The sequence below is a fragment of the Mus pahari genome, chromosome 3 (genome assembly GCF_900095145.1).
Source record: "Mus pahari chromosome 3, PAHARI_EIJ_v1.1, whole genome shotgun sequence".
Taxonomy (NCBI): domain Eukaryota; kingdom Metazoa; phylum Chordata; class Mammalia; order Rodentia; family Muridae; genus Mus; species Mus pahari.
The window spans coordinates 163,269,342-163,292,365 of NC_034592.1; the positions used below are offsets into that span (position 1 = coordinate 163,269,342).

The following is a 23,024-nucleotide window of genomic DNA, read 5'->3' on the forward strand; positions in this document are numbered from 1 at the left end:
TGGAACTCACTTTGTAGACCAGGCTGGCCTCGAACTCAGAAATCCACCTGCCTCTGCCTCCCAAGTGCTGGGATTAAAGGTGTGCGCCACCACGCCCAGCTCTTTTCTTCTTTTTAATTGAGATAGAGTCTCAATGCATAGCTCAGACTAGACTTGAACTCAGTAATTCTCCTGCCTCAACCCACTGTATACTTAGATTTCAGTCCTGTGCCAGCACACGCAGCTTGAGCCCATCTTCTGCTGCTATAACAAATTATTTTAAACAACAGAAGCTTGTTGGTCTGTGGCTCCCTCCCTGTGGCCACTGCCTACTGTTGGATTGGGTGCAGGTCTGGGGAATTCCCACTGTGCAGAAACTGTTCTGTTCCTCCCAGGTAGGAATCGTTTTTATTCCCTGTTGTTTGAGACATAGGCGCTGTGAGTATGTCCATGAGTCTAGGTATCTCTCCTAGATCCATTACAAGGTCACTTCTGACTCTACCCCACCCACCTCCAGATAGAATAGGGCTCCTTTAGAATTGCATGATTTTCGTTTTGTTCTGTTCCGAGACAGAGTTTCATTGTATATCCCTGGCCAGCTTGGAGGTTGCTTTGTTGACAAGACTAGCCTTGAACTCACAGAAATCTGTCAGCCTCTGCCTCTAGAGTGATAGAATGAAAGGACTGTACTGCCAGGTCTGGCTATGACTTTTTTAATGCTGGAATCTGTTCCTATCTTAGATGACAGCATTCCAAAGAAGGGAAGGTGGCTGTTCTCCCACAAGACAGGTTCTTCTGCAAAGAGGAGACTTCCTTTGGCTGTCAGAGATTCTTCCCCTTTCCCATGTCTTGCTCTCCCATCTGACATCATCCTGTTCCCTTCCATGACCTCAACAGGGATTGCTTTGGATGATCTCTTATACTATGTACATAATCCATGTGTAATGCACATATCCATATGCTCACACATTCATGTACATGTATACCCATATGGTACACATGCATGAAAGACATATAATTCGCATATACCCACATGCATTTTTGTGTGTGCATGCAAAGCACACATACAGTGCATATATACCTATCCACATGTACATGCATACATGAATACTACCTAAGGAAACACATATGTAGCACACACATTCATACACTCCATGTGTGCATATGTATGCAGACATGCACAACACACACATACAAACATCCACTCACATCTACATGTATATATAGGCATACCCCACATAGTTCATATGCAGTGGTACATGCACAAACATGTCCAGTACACACACATTAATGTGGATACACACCAACCCACGTGTATGCACTCACATGTATAGTAAATTTGGCAGCCTCAACAACTCTCCACCCCTACCTAGGCGACTTGGAGCAGGAGCTGATACTGACCACCAAGACCCCCAAGGCCACTGTGGGTGGCCTGAGCCCTTCCAAGAGCTACACCTTGCAAATCTTCGAGCTCACTGACTCTGGGCCTGTCCTGCTGGCACGAAGGGCGTTTGTGAGTAAGTCCTCCTGCACACAGACAGGGGTGGATTTTGTTGGAAGGCCTCTGGCTTGTGCTCTGGAGCACTTTGCCTGTGAAGTGCTTGGGACTTTTTTTCCTGTTCCTAACATTGCTGCTCATCTTCCATGAGGCAGACAGCAAGTCCGTGGATTTGCCTTCCAGGAAGTGTACAAACCCCTAAGCTCCAAGCCCAGGCTTCTACTTTGGGCTGGTGTCCTGGTCCTGACAGCCCCTCCTCTCTCTGCAGTTGAGGATCTGAAGAGCCAAACTTTGGGCAGAGGCAGCCGGAGGCTGGCTGGAGCCACCCTGGAGCCTACCTCCTTCCCTCAGAGGGGCCAAGACTCTGAGAAAACATCTGATCCCAGCATTGCCTTCACCTCAAGCAGGGACCTGCCCATTCTTGGTAGGTCAGAGTGGACTAGAATAAATCCTGGGGAAGAGGAGAGCCCTGTGAAGCTTCCTGGGCCTTGTCATATGGCCAGAAGTTCTTGTTTGTTTCTGACCACACGCTCTTTACCCATCATGTCCCTGGACTCACTAATCTCATGGATGGGGTCAGGTAGTCTTTGCCCTAGAGCCCTAGCTTGGGTCTGGGAGGTGCATGGTAGCAGCTGTGACCCCTCTCTCCACCTCCAGGAGTGGCCAGTAAGGATCAGAGGAAACTCAAGCAGGGCCTTGGAGTACAAGACTCTGTTCAGACAACCACAGACCTGGAGAGGCAGAGCCACACTGCAGTCTCAGTGGGAACGCAAGGGGAGCTAGGTAAGCTCTGTCCTGTGGGGCCAGATGGAGTCGGACTATGTCCTCAATGTTCTCTCATCACATCAGGACACTCTTGCTCCAGTAGCACAGAGCTGTAGGAAGGCCTCTGTCCCCAGACTCGGGTATTACTCCCTCATGTCCAGGCCCTGTGCTCTCCTCTGTTGCTATGGATAGGGTCTTCTGGTACACTGTTACCCCTCCACGGAGAGTCTTACAGGCAGGCCTGGACCCTGCCCTTTAGTCTAAGGATTAGACGCCACAGAGGAATCACCTGGCTGTGTTCAGAAATCTCTTGAGGCCTGTCAGGTGTCATCTTTGTCAAATTATCAGGGGCTCCAGGTAGGAACATTTTATCTACAAAGAACTCTAGAGAGATGGGAGGTCTTGAGGCCACAGAATTCTCTGGTTGCTACGATCCCTGTCGGATCTTCCTGTCAATTTGCCCAGGTTTGGACTGTCTGTAGTGCTGACAGCCCCAGCCATACCAGCTGGTCACCTATAGGCAGATGGGCCTGAAAATGGTGCTGAAGCCCACTCAGCCTAGTGACTAAACTGTCAGGTTCAGACATAGTGCTGCCAGGGGCTTTAGAAGGCAGAAGTGACCTCTAGACCCGAGGCTGTGATCAGCCCTCTGTGAAGGGATTTAGAGAAGCTGAAACCCCAAACTAGGACACATGAGGGTTTTTCTAAGCCTGTTGAGACACAAAGTCCTCGGAAATCCTGACACCCCAAGATCCCTGGCAGTTCTACTTGAGGTATCCTGGGGAGGCCATGGGCCCCACCCAGTACCCCATTCCTTCTTACCTGCCTCAGATCACCCCCAGTTCCAATGCACACCCCCAACACCCGCTGATATAATCTTCTTGGTGGACGGGTCCTGGAGCATCGGCCACAGCCACTTCCAGCAGGTTAAAGACTTCCTGGCCAACATTGTCACACAATTTGCAATAGGACCAGATAAAGTCCAAGTAGGTGGGTACCACCCTTTGCCCTGCCCTTGTGGGGGTGGGTGGGTGGGTGGGTGGTGGTGAGATTGGATTTCCTGAGTCCTCACTAGCAGAAGGACAGTAGCTGCCCTCAGAAAAGTATGGTGACTGCTACAGCCTCTCAAGGTCCATCAACTGCCAAGAGAGTTAAGGAACCTGGCTGATAGAAGCCTGCTTGGTCTGGGTCAGGTCCTGACTCACTTTCTCTGTGAGTCTGGGCCGTCGTTATGGTCTGCAGGAATGGCTAACTCCCAATTATTCCCTCTGATGATATCTCTATGTGAGTCTTGGGCCCTGAAAATGTGTCATTTCCTGGGAGTGGGACTCCCAGAGGCTGTACCCAGAGCAGGCAATTCTGTGGATCTGGTTTTCAAAACTGGGCCTTGACATTGAGGATTCAGTAGCACACAACACTTGCCTAGCATGCTTGCCCNCCCCCCCCCCAGTGATGCAAAAAAGAAAGACTCCCCCTCCCCCCAAAAAACCTCAACCCAGCAACCAAAGCCCACCCCTAGGTCTGACACAGTACAGTGGAGATCCCCAGACCGAGTGGGACCTGAACTCCTTCCAAACCAAGGAGCAAGTGGTAGCAGCCGTACACCACCTCCGCTACAAGGGAGGAAACACATTCACAGGTATGTCCTGGGCCTTGAGGTTTAGCTGTTCTGAAGCCTCTCGCCAACACTTTCCTCTCCCTTCTGCCCCTGATGGGTGTGATGAGTGGGTGCTGAGCCCACTTCACACTTTACATGGCAGAATCAAACACCACCCACCCACCCCAACCTCGGCAAAAGTGTAGAACTTTGGGCCCCTTGTTGAGCAAGGGTCTGCACTGATCATAGGCAGCTTCTTTCTCGATCCTACTCAGCTGGATGGTCAGCCTTGCAGGCGGCTTCTTAGGCATGGTCTTGCTGGGCTATGGGCACTCTTCACAGGAGGAGCTGTCCCCCATCCCAAGTGCCTTTAGCCTGGCAAGGCAGGACAGATGAAACACGAACAGAGAGCCTTGAGATCAAGTGCCTCGGTCAGCTGAGGTTGTGAGGGCACCTGAGAAGGAGGTCCTAGTGGCTGCCCGTCACTTTGTCCCTTATATTCCCAAGGCCTCGCCCTAACCCATGTGCTGGAGCAGAACCTGAAGCCAGCAGCTGGTGTCCGTCCAGAGGCAGCCAAAGTGTTGATTCTGGTGACAGATGGCAAGTCCCAGGATGATGTGCGCACAGCTGCCAGGATCCTTAAGGATCAGGACATTGATGTCTTCGTTGTGGGTGAGCCGGCACAGTGCCTGGGCCCTGGGTTAGAATGTTCATGGCTGGGGTGGGCTCCAGGTCACAGACACATCTGTGCTCTGGCTTTACCATCTCTGGCTAGAAACTTGGGTACATGATAACTGCTGGCCTGCAACTTCCACACCCACAGGGTCCAAAGGGTGAGCCCTGCTCCATAGAGGTGCATGGCGACACCTTGCAGCAACATCTGCAAAATTTGTCCCTGCCTCCCTTGCTGTGACACTCCCCAACTCCCTGCCACCCTCCAGCTCATACTGCAAGTAACCTTCAAACTGGTCCCCTGCCTGGAAGCTGCCATTGTGCCTGACAGCTTTCCCCCCCTTCCCCATTTGCTCCTCAAGCAAGGTCTGTTCCCGGTGCTCTCTCACATTTACTGCACTGTTTGATGGGAAGGAAACTCCAAGTGTAGGGGGTTGTTCTAGGAACCCCTCTCTTCCAGGAACCCCCTCTCTTATGGGTGGGTACCTGACACCAGCATCCACATAGCCTGGCCTGCTTCCCAGAGCTCCCAGAGTTAAGCACACTGGCCTCCCCCGGCCCATTCCTGTGCTCCACTGAGACCCTGTGAAATCTAGGACATACGGCTTCAATTTTGCCCTCCCCCATGATGGGAACTCTGGTAGGTCCCTCCCCTGTGTTCTTGTCTGTAAATAGAACGAGAGTCTTGGAGTGGCATGTTGGCACACACTTCCTTAAAGCAGGTGTGAAGAATGTTGATGAGGCTGAGCTGAAGCTCCTAGCATCCCAGCCACTGGATATCACTGTCCACAATGTGCTGGACTTCCCTCAGCTGGCCACCCTAGCTCCTCTGCTCAGCCGTCTCATTTGCCAAAAAATTCAGGGCAGAGGCCCAGGTAAGGACACAGCACCACAGTGGCAGAGGGACAGGGAGATTGAAGCTATACTGGGCCAATTTCATGACCCATAAGGGAGTGTAGCCCTAACCAGAGGGATTCCTCCTTGGATACGTTGGGGGCTGGGGTAGGAGGATTTTCCTGTCCTTCCTGTACATGGCCACCAGAGGGAGTATGTGGATGCGCTTGCTTGGTCCCCAATTGCCTTTCCTCACAGTCAAACCAGCAGCAGCTACCCGGGTCCTGGACCCCCTCCCCACGCCCACCAGACTGATCCTGACCCATGCCACCTCATCCAGTATCCACCTGTCTTGGACTCCAGCCTTATACCCACCCCTCAAGTATCTAATTGTATGGCAGCCTTCTAGGGGTGGTGCCCCCAAGGAGGTAAGAGGGGGTCCCCTGGTTCAGCCTCTGCTGAGACCATCCTTGGGAGTTGGGACAGCTGGCAGGATTCAACCAGCATAGTTCAGGTGGGTTCTGCTGAGCTGTGGCTGAACACTGGAATGAGGGCCTAGAGATGAGTAAGTTTGCATGAGAGGAGATCCAGGGTAGCGCTGGGAGTGGGTAGCTACACACAGTTGCGGCCCATCAGACAGTCAGAATGTGGAGTGCTGGGCTGTGACTGCAGACAACAGATTGGTTTTGGTGACACACTGATAGATAAACGGATGGTTTTACAGTCTCACCTGTCTCCATGGTGCCTGGTGCTGCTCTGCTCCATGTGGGGACCCAGTCTCCCAGGGTGGCAGTGTCATGTCTCCCAAGTCTACACCCTGTTGATGGAGTTTTCCTGCTCAGGTGGTGGTAGAGGGGCCTGTCTCATCCATGGAGCTTGGAAACCTGACCTCCAACACAGAATACTTGGTCTCTGTGCTTCCTGTCTATGAGAGTGGGATTGGCAAGAGCCTGCAAGGTCGGGCAACCACAGGTAAAAGGGTGGCCTTTGTATAGTCCTGCCCTTTGGGATAGTACCAGCAGGGCACAACTACAGGCAGCTCTGGGTCAGAAGTGTTCCCACAAGCCACAAGAGGCTTCGGATCTAGACTCTCTGACCCTGTATCACACCACAGCTCAATACTGCTGCTGCTATGATGTCCTAAGGCTCCCATCCTGTCTGGTGACAGCACATGGTCGAGGCCACTGGCTCTCAGCCTGCTGCTGGACCTATAATGATTTCTGGTTAACAGTTCCCTTGAGATAGGGCTCATGTGCCTACACTCACCCACTTACAGGGGACAATGGATAGCTGTTAGTATATTCAGGGCTTTTCTAGTTGTGGTAGCATACACCTTTAATCCCAGTATTAGAGGGGCAGATGAATTTCTGTGAGTTCAAGGCCAGCTTAGTCCAGGACAACTAGGGTTAGATAGAGAAACCATGTCTCAAAAGACAGAAACCTAAACAAACAAACAAACAAACAAACAAACAAGGACAGTATATTAAGGGCTATTTGCACCAAGACTATCATAGATCATACTCATTTCTCAAAGAAAACTGCACATTTCATTGACACCTTCACCTAGCCCTTGCGACCTCTGCTCTGCTCTATGCTTCTGGATCTGCCTCTTCCGGTCATTCACAGAGACACCTTCTTGAAGTGTGTGAGGTTTTGTGTGTGTGAACCTGGATACAACATCCCTTACCACCTTTGTAGCAAATTGCCTTAGGCTAGCAGGATGATCTGGCTCCCCCAGGATTGTGAGCTGAAAACACTGACATTTGAGACATGTGACCTAGAGTCCTGTACTCTGGATGGTGGTTGCCGACCTGGCCATCTGTACAATCCTACCTACTCAAAGTCTTGTCACTGGAAAGAGCGCTTTGTTGTTCATGTATATGAGTTCTGCATGCCCCACAATTCCCCTGAGATTCTCCTGATGATCATTCCCTCCTCAGCACCCCTGCCTCCACCTGGGCCACTGACCCTAGCTGCAGTGACACCCAGAACTCTCCACGTCACCTGGCCGCCCTCTGCTGGGGTCACTCAATACTTGGTGCGGTACTTGCTGGCTACCTCCACTGGGGAGGAGCAAAAGAGAGAGGTGAGAGGCAGGGAGAGAGAGATGGGGTGGGGCAGATGGTGAGGCTCAGTGTGGAGAGAGTACTGTGTGGCCATGTCCCTGCCAGGTACATGTGGGACAGCCTGAGGTACTGCTGGATGGTCTAGAGCCTGGCCAGGACTATGATGTCTCAGTGCAGAGCCTTCGGGGACCAGAGGCCAGCGAGGCCCGGAGCATCCGTGCCAGGACCTGTGAGTATCTGGTCACATGGCCCAGTGTTCTCAACCTTCCTAATGCTGTGACCCTTTAACACAGTTCCTCGTATTGAGGTGACCCCCAACCATAAAACTGTTTTTTGTCACTACTCCATAACTGTGATTTTGCTACTGTTAGGAATTATAATGTAAATATCTGTGGTTTTGGATGCTTTTAGGTGACCCCTAATAAAAGGTCATTTAACTCCCAAGGGGTTTGGGACCCATAGGTTGAGAACCTCTGACATAGCAGTTCCCCTGTTCTGTTGTTTAGTTTGCTCTATGTGGGAGACCACAGATAACCCTGGATGACCCCTATGCCCTCAGGCCCAGTACTTCCCACTCTTCTCTCGGTCCCAAGGGTAGGGATGCCAGCTCCTGAGGCCTTGTTGTGCCTTGCAGCTGTCCTGGGGCCCCCAAGACACCTGACTTTCTCAGATGTTCGCTACAACTCAACCTGTGTGTCCTGGGAAGCCCAGAGGCCTGTGCGCCTGGTCAAGGTCAGCTACGTCTCTAGTGATGGCAGCCACTCTGGGCAGGTAAGAGCAGGGCCCCAAAAGTTTCAAGGGCTTCCTAGGGGACTCAGAATCCTAGGTAGATACAGAACTCACACAGACATGGGGAGCCTAGCATCCTTAGGTTCAAAGCAAAGACACACACATACTGTGCATGTGCACACATACCTGTGTGTGTGCACACATACCTGTGCATGTGCACACATACCTGTGTGTGTGCACACATACCTGTGTGTGTGCACACATACCTGTGCATGTGCACACATACCTGTGCGTGTGCACACATACCTGTGTGTGTGCACACATACATGTGCATATGCACACATACCTGTGTGTNGCATATGCACACATACCTGTGTGTGTGCACACATACATGTGCATATGCACACATACCTGTGTGTGCACACATACATGTGCATGTGCACACATACCTGTGTGTGTGCACACATACATGTGCATATGCACACATACCTGTGTGTGTGCACACATACATGTGCATATGCACACATACCTGTGTGTGTGCACACATACATGCATGGTGATTTCATGCTGAGGCCATGATTAGATGCAGAATGTTCATGCTGAGGCTATGGCCACACTCAATTTAGAGGCAGAATGTTTTGTGAGATTTAAAGATAAGACAGGCAGAAGAGTCCCCACTCATGCTGGAGATCCATGGCTGATTGCATTTTTCCCATTTTGGGTGTCTCAGGCTAGCCCTGGCTATAGGTCCTGAGCTTTGGTCTCCACTCTGAGCTCAGGTTCCTGACAGATTTGCCTATATCCCTCCCTCAGACTCAGGTTCCTGGGAACATTACTTCAGCTACTCTGGGCCCACTTTCTTCCTCTACCATGTACACCGTCAGAGTCACCTGTTTTTACCTTGGGGGTGGTTCCTCCATGCTGACTGGCCATGTAATCACACGTGAGTCTGTGAAGTCAAGGCTGGGGTGCAACTGTGTCCCTATGTTCTACTGAAGGGCCTATGTTGGGTGTCTGTTCTGGCTGTGTTAGGGCACGTGGGGACAAGTGTCTGGACAAGGGGCCAGGGATATTCCTCCATGTGGCCGACCCTTGTGTAAAAGCAACCGCTAAGGTCAGCACTCTATACTCCATTTATACACCCCATCTTCCAGAGAAAGCTCCTAGTCCTGGCCAGCTGTCTGTGATGGAGCTCCCAGGAGATGCAGTAAAGCTGTCATGGTTGGCCACTGCCTTGTCAGGTGTACTTGTTTATCAGATCAAGTGGATGCCCTTGGGAGAAGGGAAGGCCCATGAGGTAAGGACAGGCAACCTTTCAGAGAAATTCCTATAGCCCCAGATCCCAAGGCCAAGTGAGGCTTAGGCTCTGCCCATGCCAGTCCCGTATCTTGAGACTATCTGTCTGCCCATAGCCTGTGAGTCTGTCTCTTGGAGGTGAGGCCTCCTACGACCCAGGTGGACCCCATGCACTCTCCTTTCTCTAGATCTCTGTCCCAGGGACCCTTGGCACAGCCATCTTGCCTGGCCTGATGAAGCATGTGGAATATGAGATCACCATCCTTGCCTACTACAGGGATGGCACTCGCAGCGACCCCGTGTCCCTCCGCTACACCCCCTGTAGGTGGTCTATCCTCCATTCAGATGGTCTTGGGACAGGAGCAGCACAGAGGGGACCCAGGCCTTTCTTGATCCATATGCCCAGGACCTTGTACTCTCAGACAAACTGGCAAGCAGGCTACCTGGGTCTCTGAGATTCTGGGTTGGACCATTGGATCTGAGGCCACAAGGGGAACAAATCTTGGGGGTGGCTGAGGTCCAAATTCCCCAGCATGCATGGCACAGCCCTCCATGCAAGACCTTCTATGGGTACTGGGGAACTCAGCAGGGGTAATATGCAGGGATGGGCAGGTCAGGGCATTAGACATGGTGCAAGACCATTTGGGTTGCTGGCCTTCTGGCTGTGGGTACTTCTATTCTGGAAAGTGTTGAATTCCACATTGCCTTGCCACTGGATAGCTGCAGCAAGCAGAAGCCCCCCATCCAGCCTGGCCTTGTCTTCAGAGACCCCCAACAGCCTGCAGGTCAACTGGACACCACCAAGTGGCCATGTCCTCCATTACCGGCTCAACTACACACTGGCCTCAGGCTCTGGAGCAGAGAAATCGGTGAGTCTGTATAAAGAGCTAGGAGCTAGGTGCTGGTCTTACCAGCAGCTTCTTTGTGGAGGGAAAGATGGGCAGAGGGAGTATAGCCTTGAAGGGAGAAGGAAGTCTAAGAGGAGAGGCTCAGGGGCCTCCTCCTTCCACAGATCTCTGTACCAGGCACCAGGAGCCATGTTGTGCTTCGTGACCTGATGTCTGCCACCAAGTACAGGGTCCTGGTCTCAGCTGTCTATGGAGCAGGGGAGAGCATGGCAGTGTCTGCCACATACCGTACAGGTTAGTGGTCACCAGTGCTGCAGCTCTTTCTAAATACCAAGCCCAAGCCAGACTCAAGGTCCAGCTACATGCTAGGCTAAGTCAGGCTTCAGAACTGGTCATACTCCAGAGTAGGCCAGAGGCTAGATTCAGTGAGACCTCATAGACAGTAAGACCCCAGATTCAGTGAGGCCCCAGAACCAGTGACACCCCAGAGCTAGTGAGACCTCAGAAGCCACTGAGACCTCATACCCAGTGAAGCCCCAGGTACAACACAGAATGTAGAGATACAGCACAGGGTGCCTAAAGCAAACAGAGCAAGCTGGGTCAGAGTGACTGGGAAATGTCTAGAGAGTATGGGGAGTTCTGCCCAGAAAAGACCCGCTCTTGATGCCACAGGACACGAGCAGGTAGGTCTCTAGTGGCCTGGTATCTTCCAACCCACAAGGCCAAGCTTAGCTGTGAACAATTGCCTAGGAGCCACAGCTTCTCTGACAGCATAGGGCCTTCAGAGGCTGTCAATCCCACTACCTCAGCTGTAGTGTCCCCTTTGGGGTCATCCACTTATAATCCAAATGCCTGTCACCACTGTCTCTCCACTCAGTGGATGACCACTGTACCTGGAGCCCTGACTGTGATGTCATCTGCCTTATACTGGCTACAGGGTCAGCCTGTACCCTTCCTTACCTCCAGGCCTCCTCTCCCTGACCCTACCATCTGGTGCCTACAGTTCACTTGGAGCCCACAACATGTTTAGGCAGAGTCCACAATGGGACCTTGGTTTGGGCCTGGGGTGTACAGGGTTGGCAGGAGCATCTGCCCACTTTCTGTGATCCCAGGGTGGCAGTGAGGAGCAGAGACTGCAGGGTTGGTGTGACAAAGGGAGGCACGTAGAGCAGGCGCCTACTTGAGCATAGGCCCACCTGTGCTCACCAGAGGCCCGACACTACCCATGAAGTGGTCATTCTGGTAGTTGGGCTAGCTTTGCTGTGACTCACCGGACCCTCCATGTCCTCTCAGCAGCCTGCCCAGCCCTGCACCCGGACAGCTCCCTCTCAGGTAGGTCCTGTGTATTTGTGCCAGCCGTGCTCTGCTGTTTGCTTGCTCTGATTTTCTTGACTCTTCGAGGTTGGGGCAGGATCATGGGTCATCCAGGATCCAGGATCAACTACAGGTCAAGGCTTGTACCTTCTCTGATGGTCTGCAAGGCTGGCAGGGAAGTTTTATTCCTGTCTCACAGTGGAGAAACTGAGGGTTTCAATGTTAGCATCCTCTGCATGTGCAGGGCAGAGGCAGAGCTGACCAGGCATGTTCAGGCATGCCCTAGGTGGCTCCCTGTTCCAGGCGTCTGGGGTAAGTGATGCAAAGCCTGGAGTCCTCAGAAGTACTATGCAAGAGGGTGAGAACAGATGCTTAGCATGAGGCATGATTCTGTCCAGCAAGGGAGAGCCTTAAAATACAGGGTAGGTAGGTAGGTAGGCTCTGTAGTATGAAGCTACACTCCACCCACTTCCAGTAAGAGAGCCTGCCTGGGGCTGCCACTGCCCTGAAGCTGCCCTGAAGCAGAGATGGGTAGACATGGCTGCTTCCTTGAAATAGGCCTCAGAAGAGCTGAGCCTCTACACCTGGTGGCGCACAGTTAAGCACCATAACTTATGTCAAGTTACATACATGATTTCACTCTCTTATTTGTTCCAATTAATGCTGTAAAAGGAACTGACACTTGAGGGGGGAACTGGAGGGATCTACCATGACACTGATCACCCCAGTGGCTCATAAGACAGCCTCAGCCTGTAGCTGGGGTCAGGACCATAGACTCCTCAGGCTGCAGAGAGCATAGGGGGCTGCCTGAGGCTTCTGTGTTGGCCAGAGGGCTATTCAGCAGAGCTGAATTGTTCCTGGTCACCATTCCCTGTTCCACCAGGGTTTGACCTGATGGTGGCCTTTGGCCTCGTGGCAAAGGAGTATGCCTCTATTCGAGGGGTAGCCATGGAGCCCTCAGCCTTGGGTGTGGTCCCAACCTTCACTCTCTTCAAGGATGCTCAACTGATGCGTCGGGTCAGGTGCGAGGGAGCCAAGGGAAATGGGGGAACAAGAGGGGGCCGTGTAAAATTGGGTGGGAAGAGTTGGTGTGGGGCCTGACACATAACTGCCATGACCCTGTCCCAGAATTGACTAGCTTCTGATACCATGTCAGCAGGCCATAGACTGTTTGGCTTCAGCTCAGTGTACTCCAGAAATTCTCATTTGACAGATTAATAAAGTCATGTGTATGGAATTAGGCTCCATACCCAGCATGACTTGAAGCCATGCATGGGTCTTTATCCTATGTGGCCCAGAGATCATTCAGATTCATAAAATTCTGCATAGAAGCCATGGCACTGTTCCCTCTAAGTGGTTCTGTATCTGCTCTGTCTCCTGACTGGCAAATTTATCACCATCCTAGGTTTGTAAGAAGTGGGTGCTTCCCAAGGAGCCATGAGAAGGCCCACAAAGCCCATAGTATCTAGTAGGCACCCATATCTGCTTGTCTCATGTTTTTAGCCTGAACTTTGATCCACACAGTATAATTGAGCATCAGGCTCACTTTCCAAACCTGGAAGAACTGAGGCCCGGGCATGGAACAAAACTATGAATAAGCCTCACAGATGTAAAAGCCCTGACCTTCACAGCACTACCACATGCTCCCACGAGCAAGAAGGAGTCCCCAAGTGGACCCAGCATGGCACCCATGGCCCCATGGGTTCCCACAGCAACTTGGGGCCCAGGTGCAGGCAGCAAGCTGGGGAATCCAGTCCCTGTTTATGCCCCTCCATGAAAACAGCTAGAGATTTTGTGCAGGTGCATGCAGAAGCATCCTGATCAAGCAAGAGAGAGGCCTAGGGAATGCCCTTCCTGTGTGCTCATCTGAGACCCACACAGGCTTACCATCTTTTCTATAGATGCGTAACTTAGTTAATGGTCATATAAGGGCAAGCATAGCTATTCATTCCAACACTCATTATTTTATTACTGTGTAAGCCATGTTTTCTCTTCCTGTCTTATGAACTGCATGGCTGGTGACTCTCTGCGGTCATCCTCGATGAACCCACACTCCAGTTCTTTATGCCTTTCCTTCCCTGAACTTTAGATGTCAGTGGCTTTTACCATTCATCATCCACTACTGTTCCTACCCTGAGGTGCATGCATACCTCTCCATCCTCAGAACCTAGCTTCATTTCTCACTCAAAATTTAATGGTCATGTTGATTGACTCCATTTCTTGCCTCTGGTGAATGGAGTACAGTGACCACAAAGTCTGATTTCATTTCCTTTGTACCCAGGTGTGAACTTGCCACACCCTCTGGTAGTTCTTTTGTTTTTGTGTGGATTCTTCATTCCCATAGCGCCTGTACTAATTTACCCCCCCTAACACTGTGCAAGGCTCTCCTCTCTCCACCAACACTCAATAGGTTTTATCTTTCTGACTACAAGGCAGTATCTCAATATGGCTTTACACTTTCTCAGTGACAGTAATATTGAGAACTTTTCCATCTGTATAACCTACTTGCATACTTTGCTGTGAGAAGTGTCCTTTGAGGCAGGCATGGCCATTGACTCATGTACTTTGTGCTTGACCTTACCATCCAGTTTTCATGTGTCCCTGGTCCTCATGTCAGGCTTGGCGTACAAGGCTGTCCCTCACCTTAATGACTATCTTTTGGATTCCTTCACTAGCCTCTTCTTTCCTTCCTTCTCTTTGCTACAAATGTCCCTCCTTCCTTCCCTGCCCTACTTTTGTGCTGTTTCGAGAGTTTCCAACTTGGGTAGACCTAAATGACATCTACCCCTTCCTTATAAGCCCCACAGGAACCAATGAATTAATTGGGCTCACTTACAGAGCATGGGTGAGAGGCTACTTACAGGAGCCTAAAGCAGCTCTACCAGAAGCCTTTACCCAGCATGGATGGTGACTACCACATAGCCACATAAATGGAGCTCCCCTTCAGTTAACTTCTCCCAGTGTATAGACTCTAGAGACCCAAGGCAGCATGCAGTTAGGGCAGAAGTACAGGCAAATAACTATGCAGGAGGGAGTGGCCAGAATCTCAGGCGAGACTCCAATGATCCCACCCCCTCCTCTGAGGGATATCAACAATGAGTAGGTCCAGTTACATGACCTCTTGTTAGAAGGCATAGCTGATCTCATGAAGATGGCAGCTGTTTTGTTTGGAGGACCATGTTTTACAACATGCCCCTTCATTGATGGTGGGGAGGTTCTATCACAGAGCAGGAGGTTCATCCTTCAAGTCCAAAATCTAGCCTGGTGGTTCAACTGGTCAGGGGACTGAACTCATGAGGCAAAGCCAATGGAGTGCAGGCAGTTGAGTGGTCTTATTTCTGCCTCTCTTGTTCCCCCACTGTCCCTGTCTCTACTCTTACCACAAAACCGAGTCAAGGCTGCCTGTATCTCCAGTCAAGGCTGCCTGTATCTCCAGTCAAGGCTGCCTGTATCTCCAGTCGTGATTTGCCTTCATTGATCCTTTCCCCAAATGAGTGACTTTCCCTGTAGCTCTCTGTCTATCTATTTGCCTTTCTGGACTTCAGAAGAGGGCAGGACAGATGACTAATTTCCTCAGAGTGTCCACTTAACACAAGTGGCCCCCCCTCATGCCAGCTGCTGTACAAGGAGACTCTGGCTGTTGAGAGCACAGGAATCCTTTCTGTGGTGGAATGGAGAGCTGCCCCAGAAAGGATCGTGAGATCATCATGGTCATTGTGCTCAGAGAACTGTGGAGCTGTTCTGTGCATGGTAGCACCCCAAATCCTAGAACTCAGGAGGCTGAGAAAGGATTACCACGACTCTAATGCCAGCCCAAGCTATGTGGTGTGTTCCTGTCCCCAGGAAAAATAAAAGAAAATAAAGGCTCACGGCTGAGCTGGTATTTTTCTAGCTCTTGGTTTTTATCCCGAGAGCAGATGAAAGGCAAACAGTTAGGTGCAGACTGATAAGAATGGTTTTATTCCTTACTTAAGACTCCGTGTTTTGCTGTTATTCTGCCCTTAGCCTGGATCAGCATGGGCATGGACTCCCCCATTGCTGGTCTGATAGGTAACTCAGCACATGCACTCAGCGAGGGCAGCCCCTGCACAGGGGCCTCCACTGTGGTCTCCGCCTGGCTTCAGAGAGCAGAGGGTCTGTTGGCCCAGAGGCCTTGGCACTTCTGGTTAAGCACTGACAGTTTTGGATGTGTGTGTGTGTGTGTGCTCTGTTACACTTCCATGTTCCTTATGGAAAAATGGAAACAAGACCTCTGTTCAGTCCTCTGAAATCTGCTCCACCCCCTTGTCCCTCCAGTGACATCTACCCAGCAACCCTGCCACCAGAACACACCATTGTCTTCCTTGTGCGTCTTCTCCCTGAGACACCCCGGGAAGCCTTTGCACTGTGGCAGATGATGGCTGAAGACCTCCAGCCCATCCTCGGGGTTCTGCTGGATGGTGACTGTGACCCCATATCACCCTTGGCAGTTGGGAGGCATGGGGGCTGCTGCCTACTTTTTTAACCTCATGGAACACGAGTCCAAGGATACCAACCCCCAGACCAAGCTATGGGTCTCCCCAGGCAGCTAGGCATGGGCACCCACCATCAATGAGAACAGATACCCTGGGCATCACCATGGCTTTGCACTGTGGAGAGGCCCTGCTCAGCCTTGGGTAGGGCCTTTGATCTGTCACTGCCTCTCTCTTTCAACCCTTCTCATCCGCTCTGTATCCTCCCTGGCAGCTGGCAGAAAGTCTCTGACTTACTTCAACCATGATTCCAGGGCAGCCTTGCAGGAGGTCACCTTTGACCTGCAGGATGCAAAGAAGATCTTCTTTGGAAGCTTCCACAAGGTCCTGGGAACTGTCTGTCTGAACCCTGACCCTCTGGCCTGTCTCTCCCCGCATGTGGTTGTCTTCTGTAAGAGTTAAACATTGATTTATATAGGGCCTTTGACCCTTGTACTCCGCTGTTCTGATTGTCCCTCCTTAATTTGGGTCAGAGAGCAAACTCTTTTTTGGGGGGAGGCTCCTGCAGCAGCTTTCTCTGGGAAGCTAAGACCTCAGTAGGTTCCAGAGTGGAGTCAGGATTTGATCCCAGACCCTATGTGTTGGCCCCTTTAATCTGTCTTGATGTGATCCGGGGTGGGAGACTTACTGTGGTTTCTGCAGGTACATATAGCTGTAGGCCACTCTAAGGTCAGACTTTACGTGGACTGTCGGAAGGTGGCCGAGAGGCCCATTGGGGATGCTGGCAGCCCACCCGCAGGCGGTTTCATCACACTAGGGAGGCTAGCCAAGGCCAGAGGGCCACGGAGCAGCTCAGCCACAGTGAGTCTGGGCCTTGTCTCATGGGATGGGTGGGCTCTGCCTATAGGGCCTGACCTTCCCTGCCTCATAGTTCCAGCTCCAGATGTTGCAAATCGTGTGCAGTGATACCTGGGCAGACAAGGACAAGTGTTGTGAGATTCCTGCTTTGGTAGGTGGCAAAAAGGCCCTGGACACTGTCCTGGGCCCTGTGAGAGTGCCACTAAGGCACTGTGACACAGAGTCTGGGGTAGATAGCCTACCTAGATCCACTATGCTGAGAGAGATGAAAGCAGACTTTCTGACTGAGGTGTCCAGGGGTCTGAATTGCCCCAAAGGTATTTGGGGGAAGGCCAAGAAGCTTCAGCTACTATAGCTACCATGGACCGGGACATCCAATTTCCATCAGTGACACCTATGTGTCAGAAGTCCCTGGTCATCCCTAGAGAGAAGCTTTCTCCCCTTCTCTATAGGCCCAGGTGGAGGCTCATTCTGGCCTGCTGGGGACTTGAGAGCTTTCCTCACTAGTGAGCTCCTGGGAGCCCACACTGGGCTTGGACATGCTCGGAGCCTGGGAGGAGAGTGAGAAAAAGGAGATGCCATCATGCCATGGGGTTCATGTGGGTGTCTAGGAAGGGCACCTGAGCCTGCTGCATACTCAGGACTTGGCAGCCCTGATTCTGTCCTGCCCTACCTCTGGTGATGACTCTAGAGGTCTCCTGGAGTCAGGTGTCTGTTGACCATGCCGAGTCTTAAATCCGATGAGATCCGGTGAATGGTTCATTAAGCAAATGATTCCTTTTCTTCCAGAGGGATGGAGAGACGTGCCCGGCCTTCCCTTCAGCCTGTGCCTACTCATCTGTGACTCCTGGGCCCCCAGGACCCCAAGGCCCTCCGGTGAGCCCAACATCTCCTCTGGGGGTGATCATCGACTTCTGCTGACACTGGTTTAGGTGGAGTGGTCTGTCTGTGCCCCTCACCTCAGCCTTGAGGAAACTAGACCCACCAGCCCTCCACAGGCATGCTACATAGAGGACAGGCGTCCTCAGGTTCCCTCGGTGGTTATCAGGCCCACCATCCCAGTGCAGCCAGCCCCTCTGCATGGTGGCTGAGCTTTGCTCTCTCAGATGTACCCTCCATCCGTGGGCAGATGCTGGTCTTTCTCTGCCAGGAAATCGAGAGTTTCTCTAATATTCCTGACAGAATGAGTCCAGGCCCAGCTGGTCTCCAGCCCTGTACTGGTGGTGGCTGGCGGGCTATCATGGCAAACTGCAAGCCATAGCCTGGGTAATGGAAAGGAGTTGGCCAGCACCATAAGTCCTCTCCACCTTGGGCAGGCCATGGCACCCTTAGAGGATGTTCATACCTCTTCTGGTCCCCTCTCTCTGCAAGCCCAGGGCTCCTGGGCCAGTTTTTCGGGCTGCAATGCTTCCAGAGTCAGTGTTCACAGGACATGTGTCAATAGCACTTAGTCTGCTCTTGGTGGTCCACAGGCGTCAATGTACGTAGGCCTCAAGTCTGCTTTACGCCATTGGGTGCCCAGCAATGAGAAGGAGGGCAGTAAGGACATCTTCCATCTTAGAGAATCCTTTTTCCCCCCAGCAACACGGATGGGAATCCACAGCTGGAGGAGCTGATGATAAGAGGGAGATTGAGTGTGACTGAGGATTACGGTGGGGCTAGTACTCAGTCCTGTCTGTATTTTCACAGGGCCTCCCTGGAAGGAATGGCCCTCCAGGACAGCAGGGACACCCAGGGCCCAAGGTAGGTCTTGTGGAGTACAGGAGGCATAACACCTGATCTGGCCTGCGGTGGAAGGACCCTGCACATTCAGAGCACAGGGAAAGGCTCCCCCCTGTAGAAAAGCAGGGATCTGTCTTCACAGGGAAACCAGGGATCACTTTGTGCTCCCCTATCACCTGCTGAACATCTGGCCCCAAACCTAGTATTTAGCGGATATTTGCTCTTCATTGACTCTCATAGGCAGGGTCACCCACATGGCACAGATGGGGAAACTGAGGCTTGGGAGGGCCCGTGTGTGTGTCCAGGTTTCCCAGCTCCTCAATTCACTGTTCACTCCCTTCCGTAGACACTTGCTAACTCCTCCAGCCCCAACACACAGGAGACCGAGTTTCAGAGTGTTTTCAAACGTGATTAGCCTCTGAGTTTGTGCCATCCACGGGGACTATGGGCATGTTGGAGAGAGGGTCTGAGTCTGCAGAGCTCTGTGGGTATGTCGGGGTACAGATGACTTTTTAGTGAGATGTAAAATTAATATCTGGGGTGGCACTAACAGCCCGGAAAAAATGGCTCATTAAAGTTAATCTTGATGAGTAAAGCGAGTTTACAGGTGATTACTCAGAGACAAACGCAGACAGTGATTTGCCCTTCCGTTTGAGTCTGGGGAACACTGCCCAGTGTTAAAGCAGCAGAGAAAACTACAGGTTCAGTATGCATGTCGCACAGACAAAATCAGGGAATCGGACTCTGGGAAGGTTACGTATGGGTTTGCTCCACTCTAACCTTTATCAGGGATTATGTTAGTCTTAGCAAACACCGTCTGCTGTGGAAAGGACAGCGTCTTTTCCGTAGTCTGACAGATAAAACAGCTGAATGGCAGCCTGCTTCAGGATGATTTTCTTTTTTTCTTTTTTTTTTTTTTTTTAAAGATTTTATTTATTTTATGTAAGTACATTGTAGCTGTCTTCAGACACTCCAGAAGAGGGCNTCAAATCTTGTTANGGATGGTTGTGAGCCACCATGTGGTTGCTGGGATTTGAACTCTGGACCTTCGGAAGAGCAGTCGGGTGCTCTTACCCATTGAGCCACCTCACCAGCCCCTCAGGATGATTTTCTTCTGGGGGAGAGTTGTAGAACTGGTCTCATTCCATAGCGCAGGGGTGCGTGCGTGGGGTTGAGGGTCTTAGTCTGAGGAGTGTAAAGCTGGAGGCAGTGTACCATCCCCACCTTTAGTGGCCTACAAGGTGCCGTTCTTGTCTGGTTCTAGATTGGCACACCACAGTTGCCACATGTACAGAGTGCAAGGTGTGCAAGTGGTGGCAGCTTCTGGGATATGTTCCTCCCCTGCCTCGACCTCCACCTCCCTCTTAGCCCTCCAGAGGGCCTGTAAAACTGCACCCCCATGCCATGTCCCGCCCTAAGCCTGGCACAGTGCCTCTTGGGAAGGACTGTGCATCTTTGGGCAGAGCTGGCTGAGGTCTTCGTACTGTGGACATGTGTAAGGTAGTCAGCCTTCCATGAGTGGAGTGAGTGCTTGGCCCCCTCTAAAGACACTGCAGGGCTCGCTCCTCCCTCTCTGGGCACATTCTGCAGGAGTTCCAGTGTCCTCGGGATGGAGTCCAGTGTCCTTAGATGCACAGTGCCAGCTGTCCCCACTTAAAGCTGAACAGTGTGCACCTGCTCTCCCACGGTGAGCTAGCTGTGCTCCAAACCACTCCTGGATAACTTGCTGATACTAGGCAGTCTGGTAGGGAAAATGGATATAACTAAGTTTTTTTTCCATTTTTTTTGTTTTTCCTTTGATTGTTTGGTTTGGGAAAGGGTCTCACTCTGTCACCTATACTAGCCTGGAAGTCTTTCATAAGCTTCCGGATTTTCTTGTTGGAAATGTGTGGAGTTTCAGTTTGGGGTCAGCTGTGCTGCTGAAGTGACTTGTGACTTCCTTGATGTTAGTTGTGTGTCCTCTGACCTTGTCTGTGGCTGGTTTCTATATAGACTTTACAGGTAAATTTTTGTCTAGTCTACATCATTGCTCTGTTTCTTCTGGGTTTGGAATTTTGTAGGCTATTTTAAACGACCTCCCAAGATGGGAAAGCCAGCAGCAGGTGAAGTAGCCTGCCACCAGGTCTGACCACGTGAATTCGTTTCAGGACACAGAGCTGAAACTCTCAAGTCACCCTCTGACCTCCACATATGTCCGAAAACACTAAACAACTGTGTTAAATACAATCGAAGTATAAAAGGCTCCCCCAGTCTGAGAGTACGAAGAGGCTTCTCCTCTGGGACTTCTAGGCCTTTCGAGCCTGCACACTCTGGTTCATCCCTAGTTCGATGGTGTGAGGTGAAAAAAGCCATCTCGACTCCCTGAAAACCCAGCCTCTAGTCTGTCTCTTGAGGATTCAGGCCTGCTAGTCAGCACCACCTTCATCTAGCCATACCTCTCCCTGCTGGTTTGTCCATTGGGCTATGAGCTCAGCCTGGCCAAACTGTGCCTGTCCACTGGCAGTGGCCCTCCATACCTACAACTTTAACATGGGCAGATTCAACCCACAACAGGTTGTATGTATGCCTGTGCAGGTCAGAGGACCACTCTATTCGCTCTGTACACTTTTATGTGAGTTCCAGGGACTGAACCCAAGTCACCAGGCTAGTGCAGTAAATGCCTTTACTCACTGAGCAATCTTGCCAGCCCCGTCTGGGTCTCCTTGCTTATTCACTTTGGGCTATCGAGGTCACCTATCCATTAGGAAATACAGTTGCTGTCTTTATTGGGATCAAGTTCAGGTTATAGCTGTACTCAGAAAGAAGTGGTACTGAGGGTTATCCTTGTATCTAGCTTTCTTATTTATCTTATTTGTGATCAATTCCATGTATTTCAGATTCACATGAGATCATGTGCACATTAATTTTCCTTCTCCTGCACAATGTTTATAACTCTTTTTTCTTTTTCTTGCCTAGTGATGTTAGCAAATAGAACTCTGTCAAATGGTGTCATGTAATACAGATGTCTTTATCTTCCCTTTGGCTTCATAGTAATGCATTAGATGTGGAGCTGATTCAGTCGCTTAAGCAGATATTCATCTTCATGTGATAACAAAATTCCTTTAATCTTAATTTATTTGAAATTTGAAAAACAAATAAAAACAGACTATATATATATATATATATATATATATATATATATATATCTCACATGTTCAGTCATTATAGATGCGATCAGGCAATTTTCTTCCTGAAGCTACTTGCTATTAATTTTGCTGGTTCCCCACCCACATGCTAAGTCCTCTCGAGTCACTAGGAAGCCAGCATGGTGACAGTCCTCATTACTGTTCAGTATGTGGCAGTGTTCTGCATGCTAGTATTTTATTTATAGCTGTGCATTAATAAGATTGAGCAGTTTGCTGTGTCGTGTTTGGAGCACTGATTTGCTTAATTAAAAAAAAAAAGTTTGGAAGTGTTTCCCCCTAATCTCAGTTTAAACATCTGGTGTCACCCATCCCTTAGAGCTTGTGAGAACCGAGGTTGGTGTTTGGGGTTTCAGAGCTTAAGGAGATCTGCTTTCTTCCCCTTGTATCAGCCCAGTAAACTACTCTTGGTGATTTCTGTGCACATTTCTTCTCCAATTCCACCCCCCCTTTTGGAACCAGAGCAGAAGAGAAGAACCAGGATTGGGTGGAGGAATTAGCTTCAAATCCTGGATCCATTTTGACTTGTCTATGGCTCTGAATATGTGACTAGTGGCTGATTATTCCCTACAGATAAGGTCCTGTCAGGATCCACTTAGGGTAGGCATACGGTGTCAGACAGAGTGCAGAGGGCAGGGGGTGACTAGGAAGGGACAGAGGGTGTGCCTTCTCAACCCCTCCTTGTGTCTCCAGGGGGAGCCAGGCCCACCTGGACAAACAGGACCTGAAGGCCCTGGAGGTCAGCAGGGGTCACCAGGGACCCAGGGCCGCACAGTCCAGGGACCCATGGTAGGTGCTGCTCTGCACATGTCTTCTTCCCTTTTTGTCTTTGTGCCAACCTCTCAGTCCATCTTCCTATCCAGGGGCCATCAGGAGCCAAAGGAGAGAAGGGGGATCAGGGACTCCCAGGCTTGCAGGTAATGTGCCAGGGCCATGGCAGGGTGATGGCATAGGCAGGACCCTCCTTTGCCTATGACATTGGCTCTGCCTGGTGGACTATCTCTGTTCCCTCACAGGGCCTCTCTGGCCAGCAAGGCATCCCTGGGAAAACTGGCCTACAGGGACCTAAGGTACTGACTCCAGGCCCAGTGGGTGGTGAGTGGGAGAGAGTGGGCCCAGGTAGAGTCTTGGAGACAGAGGCTACAGGGAACAAGGAAGTGGAGAGGCATCCTCCACCCGAGGCTTCATCTGCCTTACTTCCTAAGTAAAAAAA

The 23,024-nt window shown here is 51.1% G+C and overlaps 1 protein-coding gene across 1 annotated transcript in view; it reads left to right on the forward strand.

Moving 5' to 3' along the window:
* The window catches only part of Col20a1 (collagen type XX alpha 1 chain), a 31,018-nt gene that overhangs the window by 3,916 nt on the left and 4,078 nt on the right, over positions 1 to 23,024 (forward strand). The window contains exons 3-29 of the mRNA XM_021194196.1: positions 1,353 to 1,496; positions 1,746 to 1,901; positions 3,074 to 3,232; positions 3,762 to 3,881; positions 4,347 to 4,511; positions 5,234 to 5,386; positions 5,604 to 5,773; positions 6,188 to 6,317; positions 7,286 to 7,431; positions 7,517 to 7,640; positions 8,046 to 8,182; positions 8,954 to 9,083; positions 9,295 to 9,437; positions 9,625 to 9,757; positions 10,157 to 10,305; positions 10,449 to 10,578; positions 11,578 to 11,616; positions 12,482 to 12,620; positions 15,895 to 16,037; positions 16,324 to 16,433; positions 16,752 to 16,910; positions 16,981 to 17,058; positions 17,697 to 17,783; positions 18,597 to 18,650; positions 22,505 to 22,600; positions 22,675 to 22,728; positions 22,828 to 22,881. Of these exons, the coding sequence (XP_021049855.1) occupies positions 1,353 to 1,496; positions 1,746 to 1,901; positions 3,074 to 3,232; positions 3,762 to 3,881; positions 4,347 to 4,511; positions 5,234 to 5,386; positions 5,604 to 5,773; positions 6,188 to 6,317; positions 7,286 to 7,431; positions 7,517 to 7,640; positions 8,046 to 8,182; positions 8,954 to 9,083; positions 9,295 to 9,437; positions 9,625 to 9,757; positions 10,157 to 10,305; positions 10,449 to 10,578; positions 11,578 to 11,616; positions 12,482 to 12,620; positions 15,895 to 16,037; positions 16,324 to 16,433; positions 16,752 to 16,910; positions 16,981 to 17,058; positions 17,697 to 17,783; positions 18,597 to 18,650; positions 22,505 to 22,600; positions 22,675 to 22,728; positions 22,828 to 22,881 (3,302 nt within the window). The remainder of the gene's footprint in view (positions 1 to 1,352; positions 1,497 to 1,745; positions 1,902 to 3,073; positions 3,233 to 3,761; positions 3,882 to 4,346; positions 4,512 to 5,233; positions 5,387 to 5,603; positions 5,774 to 6,187; positions 6,318 to 7,285; positions 7,432 to 7,516; positions 7,641 to 8,045; positions 8,183 to 8,953; positions 9,084 to 9,294; positions 9,438 to 9,624; positions 9,758 to 10,156; positions 10,306 to 10,448; positions 10,579 to 11,577; positions 11,617 to 12,481; positions 12,621 to 15,894; positions 16,038 to 16,323; positions 16,434 to 16,751; positions 16,911 to 16,980; positions 17,059 to 17,696; positions 17,784 to 18,596; positions 18,651 to 22,504; positions 22,601 to 22,674; positions 22,729 to 22,827; positions 22,882 to 23,024) is intronic.